At 48.0% G+C, this 15,153-nt stretch overlaps 2 protein-coding genes and 1 pseudogene across 5 annotated transcripts in view; 2 read left to right on the forward strand and 1 right to left on the reverse strand.

Annotated features, from left to right (window-relative positions):
• LOC128779380 (uncharacterized) overlaps nt 1-3,438 on the forward strand; it is a 291,217-nt gene extending 287,779 nt beyond the window's left edge. The window contains exon 6 of the mRNA XM_053912491.1: nt 3,392-3,438. Coding sequence (XP_053768466.1) covers nt 3,392-3,405 — 14 coding nt within the window. The 3' untranslated portion in view covers nt 3,406-3,438. The remainder of the gene's footprint in view (nt 1-3,391) is intronic.
• Nucleotides 1-15,153, reverse strand: part of FGF1 (fibroblast growth factor 1) — a 91,584-nt gene that overhangs the window by 45,708 nt on the left and 30,723 nt on the right. The gene's annotated exons all lie outside the window — the stretch shown is intronic.
• On the forward strand, nt 290-2,652 carry LOC112318066 (large ribosomal subunit protein uL6 pseudogene; annotated as a pseudogene).

Genomic DNA, 15,153 nt, shown 5'->3' on the forward strand with positions numbered 1-15,153 from the left:
CTAGAAGGGTTTAAGCAAACCAGGGGTGTAATCTGACTTAAGCACTCTGCTGTAGGGGCAAAAGTTAACACAAGGAGGCAGGTAAGAAATGGTGGTGGTTTGGAACAGAGTGGTGATAACAGAGAACATAGATTTTGGAGACAGAACAAATAGAACTTGCTGATGAATTGAATGGGTAGTGAAGGAGAGAGAAAGAATGACCTCTCTGTTTGGGGGCACTGGGGACATTTACTAAGTTTTGAAGTATTTTAGAAAGAAAAGCTGAGGTAGCAGGAACCAACAGTTCTGTCTGGGCCACACGGGGATGTTGAACAGGAAGTGTGTTAGAAGATCTGGCTACAGATTACCGTTCCAAGCCTCACTCCCCCTTCCATGAACTTATTATCTCTAAGTCATCCTTAATTCAAAGTGCACCGTTTCCAGTTCTCTCCTTGCATCTTCCCTGCTCTGCTCCTTGCCCATGTAGTGTCCTCTGTCCAGTGTAAGTGCTAATCTTGGCCTTTTGAGACCCTAAGCATGTCTATAAACCGTCTCAAGTAATCCTTCCCTTCCCAATGTCTCTGTCATCAATGGTTTGTGCCTCCTGGGAACTCCCAGTAAAATATGATGCCTTATTTGTAACATTCTTCACATCCCCCTCATCCCTGTGTCCTACATGCTGGGGCTCCGGCCTCTCTGCGGCTTCGTCCCACACCTCTCCTCCCTTGCTCTTTGTGCTCCACGTACTCTGTTGTCTTTCCTTCTCTTCTTTGAACTCACCACACATGGGCCTGTGTAGCATTGGTGCATTTGCTGCTTCCTCTGCCTGAAACACTGTTCCCTCCTCCTGAAAGGCCTCTCTTCCCTTAGGCTTTCGTGTGCCCACCTCCTCATGGCCCATCTCTCAGCTCAGATGTCCCCTCTGCAGAAGGACCTTTCCTGTTCATCCCAACAAAAGTTGCCCCTTCTCCATTTTTCTCTATCTCAGGACTCAAAATTTTCCTTTGTAGCAATTGCCTGAGATGCTCTCCAATATTTGTTTATTTTTCTGTTTTATCACCACCACTTCCAGTAGCATGGAAGCTCCACAAGGGCTTTGCCTTATTTACTGCCATTTCAGTCTTTAGCACCATCGTAGCCCAATGGAAACTCAGCAGTTATTTATGGAATGCAGGTGCCTGAGCCACACACCCAGAAATTCTGATTCATTTATCTGGGTTGGGCCAGGCAAAAAAATAAGGGAATTTATTTGATTTTTTTTTTTTACCACATGAACATTTTTTTTTTGTTTGGTCTTCTCCCAACCCCCACCAATATTCTATGTTGAGTTATGCCAAAAAACACCATACAGAAAGTCAAAAATATGATCAGCTTATGATCAGTTTTAAAATATGAAGATAACCTTTGCTGCATCTACTGCAATGATGAAGGCCTCTGGGCACCAGACTGTGGACATCCCAGAAAATGCCAACGTCGCTCTGAGGGGACGCACGGTCATGTGAAGGGTCCCAGAGGCACCCTGCGAAGGGACTACAAGCCCATCACTGCAGAACTCAGACTCCTTGGAGGGAAAAAGAAGAGGCTCCAGCTGACAAATAGTGGGAAAGTAGGAAGGAGCTGGCCACCGTTCACACCATCTGCAGCTGTGTACCGAGCATGACCAAGGGTGGGACACTGGTCTTCCGTGACAAGATGAGGTCTGTGTGTGCTCACTGCCCCATCAATGTCCTTATTCAGGAGAACGGTCCTCTTGTTGAAATCAGAAACTTCTTGGGGCAAAAATACATCCGCAGAGTTCAGATGAGGTCAGGCTTGCTTGTTCAGTAACTCAAGCCCAGAAAGATGAGTTAATTCTTAAAGGAAAGGACATTAAGTTTGTTGTATCAAATTGAGCTGCTTTAATTCAGTGACCCACAACAGTGAGAAACAAGGATATCAGAATATTTTTGGATAATATCTATGTTTCTGAAAAAGGAACAGTTCAGCAGGCTGATAAATAAGACCTGAGTTGTCCAGCAATGGAAACAACAAGATGCCGGATGATTCCTCAGATTTATTTCTGATATTTAATTTTATTTTTTTTATTAAATGTATTGGGTGGCATTGGTTAATAAGATCATTGGTTTCAAGTGTACATTTTATGTCACCTGATCTGTATGTTGCACTGTGTTCCCACCACCCAAAGTCAAATCATCTCTGTCATCATATATTTGACCCCCTTTACCCTTTACTACCCTACCCCCTTTCCTCTGATAACCACCATACTGTTGTCTGTGTCCATGAGTTTCAGTTTTATATCCCACATGTCAGTGAAATCATATGGTTCTTAACTTTTTCTGACTAATTTATTTTGCTTAGCATAATATTCTCAAGGTCCATCCATGTTGTTGCAAATAACAGTATTTCATCTTTTCACATGGCCAAGTACTATTCCATAGTGTATATGTATCATATCATCTTTCTCTAACCCTCTACCGAAGAATGCTTTGGTTGTCTCCATGTCTTGGCCACCGCAAATAACACTGCAACGAACATAGGGGATGCGTATAGCTTCGCAAATAAATGTTTGAGTTTTTTAGGTAGATACCAAGAAGAATTGCTGGGTCACATGGTAACTCTATTTTTACTATTTTGAGAAACCGCCATACTGTTTTTCATAGCCATATGCACATTTTTTAAACCATGTTACAACTAGTACAGTCCCTAGGTGGTTCTGATTTGTAGACAGTTAAGCATAATCAATAAATATATTTAAAAAATTAAAAAAAAAGATCCCTTGACCTAGAAAACGGAAATCTCTCTAGCATGTTGCTACCCAACATGGGGTCCTTGGATGAGCAGCAGAGACATCACCCAGGTACGTGTTAGAAATGCAGAATCTCAGTCCCTTCCTCAGACTTACAGAACCAGAACCTGCAGCTTAACAAGATGCCCCAAGTGATTTGTATGCATATTAAATTTGAGAAGCAGTGATGTAGCAGAAATACAGAATTCCTGAAGAATTTGACAGGCTGAGGTTGCTATATCTGCAGGACATTGAGGGTATGTCCCTCAGACCGTTAGAAATGTGGTTCTAAAGCCACAGAAAGAGAAACTGAAGAGGAAAAGAGCATCTTCACCAAAATGCTTATGAGGTTGGACCAGGAGCTGGTGAGGTCATCTATGGTGGGTGTTGGGGAGCCCCATCACGGGTGTGAAAGAAGGGATGCCGAGTTGAAGAAGAAAAGGAGGTTGCCTTGGCTGGTGAGGCTCAGTGGACTGAGTGCTGGCCTGCAAAGCAAGGGGTTGCCAGTTCGATTCCCAGTCAGGGCACATGCCTGGGTTGTGGGCCAGGTCCCTGGTAGGGGGCACGCACAAGGCAACCACACATTGATGTTTCTCTCCCTCTCTTTCTTCCTCCCTTCCCTTCTAGAAATGAATAAATAAAATTGTTTTTTAAAAACAAGAAAAGAAAAGGAGACTGATAAAGAATACTTACAAAAGTCAGAACAGGATACAGGGTCAAGAAAGGGGTGACCATGAATATCAGATTCTGAAGAAAAGTCAAAAAACCTAAAGATCAAGAAATGATGTTTGAGTTCTGCTCCCATAGATGGGTGGATGGGGAAGCCAGGAGAGGGAAGGACAGGCTTGAGTCAGTGATGAAGAATTGGAGGCAGCCAGTCCACACCACCCTCCCAGGAAGGGCTGGGCCATACCAAGAGAAGAATCATGTCTTGAGGAAGTAAGAAAGGAGAGAATTGGAGAATGGAGAATTTTCTGGAATGAGAGACCTGAGGATGTTTGCACAGGGAAAGAGACTGGCTATATTGAAGATCAGAAGACGACTTCATTGACAAGGCCAAATCCTCGCGAGGATAGGGGAGAATCAGATTAGATGCCTATGCTCATTAACGTGGAGACTGACCCAGACAGGCACAAAAGAAGTGGCAGCCATCTGCCTTCAGGGGAGGGAACTGGGTGACCAGGGAAGGCAGGGTCGGCGTTCTTTGTATTTGAGAAAAGCAGAAGTAGTATGACACACCTGCGTGCACTCTACCCAGATTTAACAAATGTTAACGTTTTCTAGGATTTAGTTCAGATTTTTTTTTGTAGAAAAGAAGTAAAACATTAGAGAGAAAGTGAAGTCCCCCTTTTTCATGACATTTCTATCTCCTCTTCCAAGGCAACAATCAATACTGTTCCGAATTGTGTGTGTGCGTGTGTGTGTGTGTTAAAGGGGCATAAACAGTGTACTTTGTATGGATAGTTCTTCAGTTTGCTTTTATTCACTCAATGTCATGTCTGAGATCTACCCATTTTGATACATTATCTGTAATATTATAAGTAAATTCTGTAAGTAAGCTCTGACTTGACCAGTTGCCTACATTGTATTTGCCTCTATTCTCTGGGGACGGGCATTTGTGTTACCATTTGCTTTTCACTGTTATCCAGATGGCTGCCTTGAACACCCCAGTGCATGGACAGAGGTACTTTTCACTGCCCACTCTTTTGAACTTTCTGCTTTTCTTTACCACATGCATTTTTAACAGGTGTTTTAAATAAGAAAAATAGATTTTCTTAACCCCCCCCCCCACAGATTAGTGTTTCTCAGAGTATGATCCAAGGAATACCAAAATCAGAATTACGAAGGACATTTGTTACAAAATGCATGTTGCCTCAGCCCTGCTGAACCTACATTGCAGCGAACCTCCCCAGGTGAGTCTAGGCGTAGGCATCCTGCAGCCTGGGAGGCACCAGGCAGATAGATGCTTCCTCTGAGAGGGTAGAGGGGCTCAGTGGGGAGCAGATAGGGGGCTTGGGGGGGCAGGGGGGCTTCAGGGGGAGGGATGGAGAGTGCCACTGATTGACAGCTCCCCTCTGCCAGGTATTGTGCTAGGCGTGACATCTAGAGTAGACGGAGAGGGAATCCATGGCATTCACCAAGACAACAAGTGCAAAAGGCCAGCAAAGTGAGCACGGCAATTAAAACAGTGTGCAGAATCCACCACTTAGTGGCTGTGTGCCCTTGGGAAGTCACGCAACCTCTCTGAGCTTCAGCTTCCTCATCTACAAAATGATGATGTAATACAAACCCCCTCAGAAAGATTCTGTGAGGATCAAATTCCTCAAGGCAGATAACCTGCAAAATGTGAAACTTATTACGTGGCCAGTAAATGAAGACAATGGTGGTGAGAATGAGCTCACAGTTGTTACTGTTCAACCCCTTTGTAATCAACGCATAAACATTTTATAGTTTGGCTCATAGCCTCACTACCTGAAATAATGTCAGAGGTTTATAGGAACTGGATTTTGCTTTAATATCCCATTGTTGATAGAGATCTTAACTACGTAGCCTTCAGCCACTCTATTCTTCTCATGGGAAAATACAATCAACACATACAATCAGCTACAAGACAAAGATTGTGAAATGAATTAAAGGGGAAAATGGGGATTTCCTATGCTGTTGGGGGTGGGCGGGCTGAGTCAGAAGGAGCAACATTTTAAAGTGTAAATATATGTTAAAGCTGAACACACACACTCATTCCTAGTGGGCACACAGCCCAGGTTATTCCCATGGAGGAGCTGAGTGTGTGTGAATGGAGGGCCGTGGTGCAGCACGCCCATACCTCCTTCCCACAAACACCTTTCATTTGGGCAGGGCCGAGCGCTCAGGAAGGCCTGGGGTGGGGGATGGCGGGGACCGAGGCAGAAGGGAAGCTGCTGCCTGTAGACCAGTGAACACATCAAGATAGCCCAGAGGTGCCCAGGGACTTTCCTTCCTGTATCCCTGCGGCTGAGGGGAGTGGGCAAGACCCCTGGTTCTGAGCTCGTACACAGCAAGCTCTGAGTCCCAGCCCTGCCTCTCAGTAGCTGTGTCACTTAACCTTTCAAAAACTTAATAGACTTTTTTTTAGAGCTGTTCTAGGTTCACAGCAAAGTGAAGGGGAAGGTACAGAGAGTTCCCATATGCCTCCTGCCCCACACATGAACAGCCCCCCCATTACCAGCACCCCACCAGGGTGGTGCATTTGTTACAGATGATGAGCCCACACTGACATGTCGTAATCAGCCCCCGCCCATACTTTACACTAGGGTTCACTCTTGGTGGTGTACGTTACGTGCGAGGGCTCGGACAGATGTCGTGACGTGCATCTACCCTTGTGTCGCACAGAGCTCCTTCACTGCCCTGGAAGCCTCTGAGCTGCACCTGTCCGTCCACCTCCCGCCCCACCCCCGCCCCGGAAAGCCCTGATCTTCTGCTGCCTTCATCGTTTCGTGTTTTCCAGAATGTCATACAGGTGGAATCAAACAGCGTCTAGCCTTCTTGGATTTTCTTCTTTCATTCAGTAATATGCACTTATGTGTCCTCCATGTCTTTTCATGGTTCGAGACTCATTTCTTTTCATCACTGAATAATACTCCATTGCTTGGACATGTAGCCTTTCCTTAGCCTCAGGCTCCTGGGCTGTAATGCGCAGGTCCTGGGGAGCACAGGCTGGGAGACTTCGTGATACTGCTTCCCATGAAGCTTTAGTAAGTGCTCAGGGCCAGGCACTGCACTGAATGCCTCTTTCTGAACCGCCTCATCTAGTTCTCCCTGAATCCTGCGATGCAGGCACTGTGACCACCCCCATTTTACAGATGAAGGAACTGAGGCCCAGGGAGGTTAAGTAATTGCTCAAGGGCTCAGATTCAGGAAGGGGTTGGTCTGGGATTCGAACCCGGACATTCGGACTCCCAGTCTGAGTACTGGTGCTGTAACTTCCTAGGAAGGTTCTTAACCATCTTTGGCACATAGTGAAATCATGTCACCAAACATTACCACTTACTATTATTAATATTTTTGAAGGAGAGCCACTTAAATGGCAAGGTCACAGGTCTTTTCGAATGAGAAATGTTGGGCACTGAGGTGGGTTGCAGAACTGGAACTAAAAGCCGAGGGTGATATAGAACCTCTAAGCAGCTCAGAAGAAAGTACTGGTTGATTTTTTTAAGCTCACATTGACTGAGGACTTACTAGATAGGGTATTTCATTCAGTGCTACGACAGCTCGTTTCAGGAAACAGAACTGCCCTGGGAATGCCAGCCCCCCGTCCAAGCTCCCCTGCAGCTCCTCCCACATTGCCTTTTCCCACCCCAGCTCCCCACTCCCCATCTCAGCCATGGGCCAGCTTTCGACTCCTGGGCACGTATCACAGCCCAGCAGCAGCCCAGGAGCACCTGGGTCTGTTCAGTGCCTGGTCCGAGGTGGGCGCCTCAGCAGCTGGCTGCAGTCCTTCCTCATGCTCCTGGGGACAGTGCACCCCAGTCCTCGGGCAAGCGGCTTTGGCCTGGGCACACCTGCTCACTCCCTGTCCCCTCCACTTCCTCCTGCCCTGGATTTCCAGACAGAGTCAAAAATGGGTCCACATCAAGTAAGACTGGTTTTCTCCCGGGTAATTTTCCATTTATAGACAGCCTGCTCTCGGGAGGCCCTGTCCTCCTCCCTCTGTCTCGGTTTTTTCTGGGTACTTGGGGATAAACTCTTGGTGGTGGTTTTCGAGACTTGTGGTCAGCAGCCCAGCTGGTCATTCATTCAGAATGTCTCCCGAAAGCCAGTGCTTACTCTGACAGGAGTTTATGCTCATTTCTGTGGCCTCCGAGACCTCTGAGGAGCTGTGTACGCATGGCCAGTGGGAAGTGTTAGAGGAAATGTCTGGCCTGGGCCCGCAGGGTCCTCATTCGCAGACTCATCCTGGGGAGATGATGAGGATGATAATTACAGCAGTAATAGCAGCCGATACAGCTCACTCCTCTCAGTGCTAAAGGGATCCACTCACTCCTACAAGGTAGACGATGCTCTGATCCCCTTGACACAGACAGGAAATGAGCACACAGACGTGAAGGCCATGGCTGACTAGGCCTGACGTGGCATGCGGCCCTGCTGACCTCTGTGGCCCAGCCACCCCACCCTCCCCCTCCAGTCCCAGCTCTGGCCCAGCTTTGCTTTGGTCCCGTGAATACACCCTGAGCTCTCCTGCCACGGTGCCGCTGCACGTGGTCCCCCGCTGCTTGGACCACTGCTCCCTCCACCCTGCAGCTAATTTGCCCCGGTGCATCTTTCAGACCACAACTGCAGCTTCCTCAAGGATGCCCTGTGGGACCCCTAGCCAGATGTCCCATCCAAGCTCCATGGGACTGGTCAGAGCTTAAATTCCACTTTTATTTGTGCAGTTTTCCGATTAACGTCCGGCCCTTTTTCTAGACCAGGACTCCATGGGAGCAAAGGCTAGAAAGTGGCGCTTTGCGCACCGTTCTGTCCTTGCACTCGCCACACTGGACGGCAATGCTTTATGTATTCACCCGTCTCATCCCTTGGGCTGTGAATTTCCTGCGGACAGTGTCCAGGTCTTTTTCTAACTCAGTGCTCAGCTCGGTAAATATTTGCTGAGTTGACTCAAATGAACTGAATTTAATTGAACAGTGTATCTGGGTAAAGAGAACCTGAAAGTTTAAAACTTTTGATGGAGCGAGCCCATAAAATACACTTGTTCTGAACCATCCCTCTGGAAATCAGAAGCGATTTCAGAGAAAAGATTAGCTTTTTTTAAAGCCGAGTTCACATATACTTTGGATAACAGGCTAGAAGGATCCATGACTTCCCCAAAGAAGCATCATATGACAGTCATAAACCCAAGAGAAGTGAGGAAGAAGGTCTGTCTCCCTCTCCGAGGTGCATCTGAAGCGTAGCAAAAGTCCGAGAGAACATAAAGAACCAGTGGATCTCCCTGGAAGCTGTGTTGGGACTTGGCTCCTCACAGCCCTAAGGCCTTGCGTCATCCTGTCATATGTCTCGGAGGACCTTGCCCGGCTCACTCCCCGGGGCTGTCGGTGCTGCTTTGGCTCCACAGATGTTCTGCTCCTGTTGCAGGAAGCGCCCCCTCTTTGGGGTTGGCCCTTTTCAGGACCTGATGCACCTCTGTCTGGCAAATAGCTCCCACACCTGAATGAGTAAGAGAGAGAAGGGGGCTTCTCTTCTGTCTGGAGGACGAGCAGGGTGGGGTGTGAGCTATGGGCCCCAGGCTCACTCATTCAGTGGGGATTATGAAGCCAGGGCCAGGTGACCGCAGGCTGCCACATCCAAACGGGCCCAGCCTCAGCTCTGCCCACCCTGGCTCCAAGCAAAACAGGCAGTTATTTGGGAAAACTGTTTCCTTTCGTCCTGCCTCCTCCTTCCTATCCTAACAGACTATGAACATGTTTCTTGGAGGATTGAATAGCCCCTTTTAAGAAGTTAGAAAGAAGCCATTTCTGAGTTCAGAGGATTAACCTAGTTAAATTTAATGGTAGCAGGACATGGTACATTAACAGGTAATTTGAAAGTACATTACTGAGGGTCCAGTAACCCATTATGATGCTCTTAGACTTCCAGACATTTTGCAATAAAAGCATCACCTAGTTCTCACACACGATGCATTAAAGTGACACTATCCTCATCTTGCTCCTTACTGTGAACCTGCTCCTAGCACTCTCTCTGGCACGTGATAGGTGCTCAGCAAATATTTGTTAAATGAATGGAGGAAATATCAGGCCGACTTAAGGTTCTGACAACTTTGTAGGGTGAAACAGAATTCTTCAATCTGAAACATACTTTGCTCAAATGCATTGGGTAAGGACATCTAGAACTGTTTGCCCTTCTCCTTTGGCTTCTGGACCTAGTTCCTACTTCTCCAAAATAATGAATGCATTCCCAACAGTTACCAAACTTAATTGGAATCCAGTGACTTAACTCAGATTGAAGGAGGGTATTTTTTAAAAATAGTAACCAAAGGAATCATTTTTTAAGAGGAGACAGAGTTCTGTGTAACCTGAAAGCATACACAAACATTGAAAAAAAACATCTCAGAGTTTCAGTGGCTAAGGCAGAAGAAACTCAAAGATGTGTTGACGTCAGAATTGGAGCAGCTTTCTGCACACTGCGAATCCGCCTGGTCCTGCACTTGGTGGGCGGGACCAGGCTGGTGCAGTGGAGCGCGGGTCCAGAAGAGGGCGCGCTGAGCTAAGTGTGTCGGCCGCGGGGGAACCCGGCTCCAGCAGGGCCTGTTTACACCTGCTTGTCCCGCTCGTTGGGCGCGTTTTCGTGTTCTCGGTAGGAACCAGAGAGGGTACCCCCAAATCCCGGCTCTCTGGCAAGGAATGATCTTCTGACAGTATAACTAAACTGATGATTTCACAGATTAAATGCCAAATCCCAGGAGTACAATCATGTTAAAAAATTTTTGATGGACTTCAACCTTTGGTCTCCCTGTAATCTGTGAACAAATTTCCCACACCGTGACTCTTTTTACACTTCCTGGGCCCTCGGGAATCAGATTCTTCTCCAGATGCTGACTCTAGGCCTAGGAGATGGATGCCCAAAGAACGGTAGGGTGGAACTTTTCTCTAGTTATTTGTATTTGTTCCGTATTTTATCAGGTTAACGAGTAAGAGTTACCTATTAATAAATACGGTCCTACCCACAACGTCTTGATTAAAAAGAAAGCTGTACACGGCGGGGCAAAAGCCGGTTTACAGTTGTGAGTGTATGGAACTCAGAGTTCATTATTTACTAATTTTTGTATTATTTTCCAAACAAACAACTGTAAACCTACTTTCGCCCCACCCTGTATATTATAAGCAGACTATGTAGTTAGATTAGTAGTTAAAATGTTTGGATTTAACATTTGTGGTTTTAAATGTGTTACATGAATCTAAGACACATTTGGCATCAAGTTCCCCGCTCTACCATAGGGCCGAGGCACATAAGGAGTGGCTCACGGAAGGCCAGCGTCCTTGAAGGAGCAACTGGGGAACGACCCCCAGGTTCAGTTCAGACACACAGTAAGTAGTTCTGCGGTTTTGCTGCCCACAGTCAACCGTGGTCTGAAAACCCAGGATGAGGCCAAGGTAAGTTTATAGTTGCTCATATGAAAAATAATACACTAACTGATAAATAATAATACAAGAATAAACTGTGTTTGGTGTACTCACAACTGTGACCCTCCTGTGCCCCGCCCTGTGTACCTATCAGGTGGAGATACTTTAAAGCTTTGTTTTCAGTTTATGAGCTTCCTTGGACATATGTTTTCCCAGCACTTTCATTCCCGGGCTCCAGGGAAGAGCAGGCAAATTCAACAAGTCCTTAGAGAAAAGAGCACACTTGACTGGTGGGTCCAGTGCTGAGAATTTGTCCCATGGAAGCACTCAGGCGGATGCAGGCGGAGATCAATGTGTGAGGTTCACGGCAGCGCTGTCCACAGTAACAGTAATTTGGAAACTGTGTTGCATCAACAATGGAATGAGAAAATAATTATATAGCCCAGCGAATACCAGGCAGCCACAAAAAAGAGCTAGATGTGTATGTGCATAGATGAGTGGGAAGGGAAAGTTCTGTAACAATATATATGGGATTATGCTGTAACTGATTTTAAAAATTATATATGTGGACATGTACAGAGAGACCTGAAAAAATGAGTACCTCTGGAGAGAGGGGTGGAGTGGGTGAGAATACGTTGCAGCCATATTTCTAATTTAAAGGAAAAAACAGTAACACCTTTAAAGCCCTCTGAATGTACTCAGTCTTTCCCTTCAGCCCCCAGACTTGCTAAATCCCTTCACCTGCAGAAGCACCTCCCCCCGCCCCCCTGCCTTGTTCCTGCCCTGCTCTCAGCTTGGCTTGGTCCAGCATCGAAAAGGAAGTTAGTGTCTCCAGCCCCCAGCCCCCTGGCCCCCTCCTTCCACCAAAACTGCCCTTGGGAAAGCTAGCCCACGGTCTCTGTCAAAACCAGGGTTATAAACTTGGGACTTACGAGCCAGATGTGGCCGGAGGTGGTTTGCTGGAGCCACCATTGGTTGTGGTTGTTCTTAATTGATTTGACATTTTCCATTTGGGAGATTTCACCTAGAACTACCGCTGTCTGGCTTCTCTTTAACCACCAGAATATCTGGCCCTTAGGCACCCATCTTCCCTCTTGGCTGGAGATGAGAGGCAGCCTGACCCAGGGTCTCTACAGCCCTCTCTTGTGGCTTTCCTGCTTTTAATCCCATTCTAGACTGTTCTCCTCTAGCTGGTTGCAACAATAGCACTGAGTTCCTGGTCACCTTCTTTCTCTTTAACTGCCCCTGCTTGGCATCCTGTCTTGGCCTCTTTTCCTTTAGCCACCCTCGGAAGTCCAGCATCCCTCGGGGCCTGGCCTAGCTATTCGCTCGGTGATGCCTGTGCTCTCTTTGTCTCCCAGGGTGCCCTTGTCTGCCTCAGGTTCTACCCAGGTCTCCCAAGTCCCAGAATGCCTCTGCCTTAACTAATGACAGGACAGTAGTTACCCAGTAACCCAAACTGCAGACCTCAGTCATACCCCCTTTCCCTCACCACCCACAGGCATCTCCTAATGACTCGACCTGAATATTCCTTACATTTTCATTCCTTTCTTTCTCTGCCATCAATGCCTTGGGTCCAGCCAAGAAAATCTTGACCCCTATCCAAGGCAATTGCTTCTAATTTTACCCTCCATAGCTTGTTCCTCTCACCTCGTGCACAACATCTCCAGCCTTGTCCTCCCAAACCACAAATCTGATCGCATCTCACTATTTTTTTTAATATTTTTAAATTTATTTTTAGAGCAAGGGGAAGGGAGGGAGAAAGAGAAGGAGACATCAATGTGTGGTTGCCTCTTATGTGCCCCCTACTGGGGACATGACCTGCAACCCAGGCATGTGCCCTGACTGGGAATTGAACCTGTGACCCTCTGGTTTGCAGGCCAGTGCGCAATCCACAGAGCCACACCAGCCAGGGCTGATTGCGTGTCATTCTTGCTCAAGCGTCCTTCCTGATTCTTTACTGCCTGCTTGCCCCAGTACAAACCTCTATTCATTCAGTTAACAAACAGAGCACCCACCCTACGTCTGGCCTTGGAGACACTTCTGTGAAAAGCGTTCTGCTCATTGTCCTAATGGGATCACATTGTACCTGGGACTTCACAGACCATACCCACGAACTAAAGGACAAAGAAAGGTCAGTATCAAGAAACCAAGACAGAGAATAAAGAGTAAAGCCAACTTTAGAACAATTGTTGCCTTGAGGAGATGACACTTAAGTTGAGACCTGGAGGAAGAGAAGGTGCAGAGATCTGGGGTAGCTCATTCAAGGCAAAATCCCTCCTTCTCACGCCGAGCTCACTTCACTCCCTTTCCCGCCCTACTCTCACTCCATGCACGCTGAACCACCGTCTAGTACCTGCATATATTGCTCTCTGGGGGTGCTGCTGCCCCGACTGTGAACTTCCCAAAGGAAGCAACTGCCTTGTTCATTTGGGTCCCTGGTGCCTGGCATGTGATAGGCTCAGTAATTGTGCGATGAAAAACTGGATGGGTGGATGGATGGGTAGGTAGGTAGGTTGGCCAGTGGATGAGTGGGTGGCAGTTCACATGTTTGGGCTGACCTGGGTGTAATGTCCTTATGGGACAATTACAGGACCCACAAAGCTGAGGCCTTGAGTTTGCTGGAGTTGGCTTGTGCTGGAGGAAGGCTGGCTGAAAAGAGTCCTCACTCAGGTTTCCTACCACTTTGGTTACATGTCATTTTTCTATTTAACCATCCTTATTGTGAATTGGCAGCATTCTTTTTACAAATATAGAATAATAACATTTAAAAATTTTGCTTCAATAAATAGCTCTTAGCAAGATCTTGCTTCAAGTCTAAGGGGACATGGTAGGCAGGAAAAATGAGAGGCAGGGTACACAGTGCCTGAGTGCCCAGCCTCTGCAGCCAGCTCTCTGTGTGCACAGGCTGGTCTGACCACTCACCCACAGAGGGTCCTGGGAAGCCTCACCAGGCCCTCGGTTTGTCTGTGAAATATGGCTGACAACAGAGGGTTTGGGGAGGATTGGATGACACGTGAGCACAGCACCTGCAGCAAGCTAAGGGCTTGAACGCCAGCCAGTGCCCCTGTAGGGGGAGTGATGTTTCCTTAGCCTGGCCCAGCCAAATGCCTCCACACACCCCTTTAAAAACTCACAGCCAAAGACGACAGAGGGCACACACTTTGAGCTGTTTTTCTGGCTAAAGGGGAGAAATTCTCTTATCCGGATGTCCCTTGACTCCAGAGTGGGCCCAGGAGATGGACACAGACACAGCAATGCTGTCGCTGTCGGGCTCAGGGCAGGGGCCACCCACATCCCCGCCCCCACTGCCCTGCACTGGGCTAGCTCACTACTGCTGCGCTGACCCCTAGTAAACAGGCCTGGGGCAGGGGCGCCCGTTTCTCACCCAACGTGGTTGTCGTTTCTCTTCGCTTAGCTGTAACCTGGGCTTCCTGGCAAGACCCCCACCTCTTAGGTAGCTGAGAATCAGCTTCATTCTTATCCAGAGCAAGAGGTAAAGTCCATTCAGTTCTGCTCTGCCCCTGAGGTCCCTCTGTCTCCCCTCCCTCCCTGTTCCCCTTACCACTTTCATCTCCACTCTCTTCTAGCTGTGAGGGGAATGGGGTGACTCAGCCTCCTGCTGGAGGAGTTGGGACCTTCACTTAGTGGCCTCTGGGGCAAGAGGTCTTGGTGTGGAGCCCTTCACCTGCCCTGTGACTGACTGCCCACTTGTGGCCTTTACAGCTCAAGTTGAGGTCCTGGTGTCTTGTAACTTGGTCAGGGCCCAGGGTGGCTCTTGGCTGACCAGCACTTGCTGGCAGAGCACTGCTCTGGGTCTGTGCCTCCCCACCCAGGTCTGCCCCTGGCCCACTGCAGGGTCACCCACCATGGCCTCTGGCTCTCGTCTCAGCCTCAGCATCGGTGTCACCCAGGGAGGGCAGGAACCCAGAGGACAGACTCATCCACTTGCCCTCAGATCAGACCCATCCTCACTCTCCGTCCTCTGGGACTACCCACGTTGCAAGGCCAGCAGCCCTGCCCTCAAACACCCCCGCACAGTGGTAGAAACTCACAGTCTGTCTGCCAACCAGCCCTCACTATGTTAAAGGGGAGCTCAAGCAATTATTTCACAAATCTTCTCTCTACAAATATTGGTGGTTCAGCCAACTGCCTTCTCCCTTTATTCCGTGCTCCCTTTCCTCCTCTGGCTCCAGGCGTCTGGCCTCCCAACCCAGCCTCTAGGAAGGGCGGCTCCAAGTGGAACATGGTTTAAAGGCAGCAGATGGGGTGGAAGGGATCAAAAGACATTGCTTC

Source organism: Desmodus rotundus, chromosome 10, assembly GCF_022682495.2.
Source record: "Desmodus rotundus isolate HL8 chromosome 10, HLdesRot8A.1, whole genome shotgun sequence".
Lineage (NCBI taxonomy): Eukaryota > Metazoa > Chordata > Mammalia > Chiroptera > Phyllostomidae > Desmodus > Desmodus rotundus.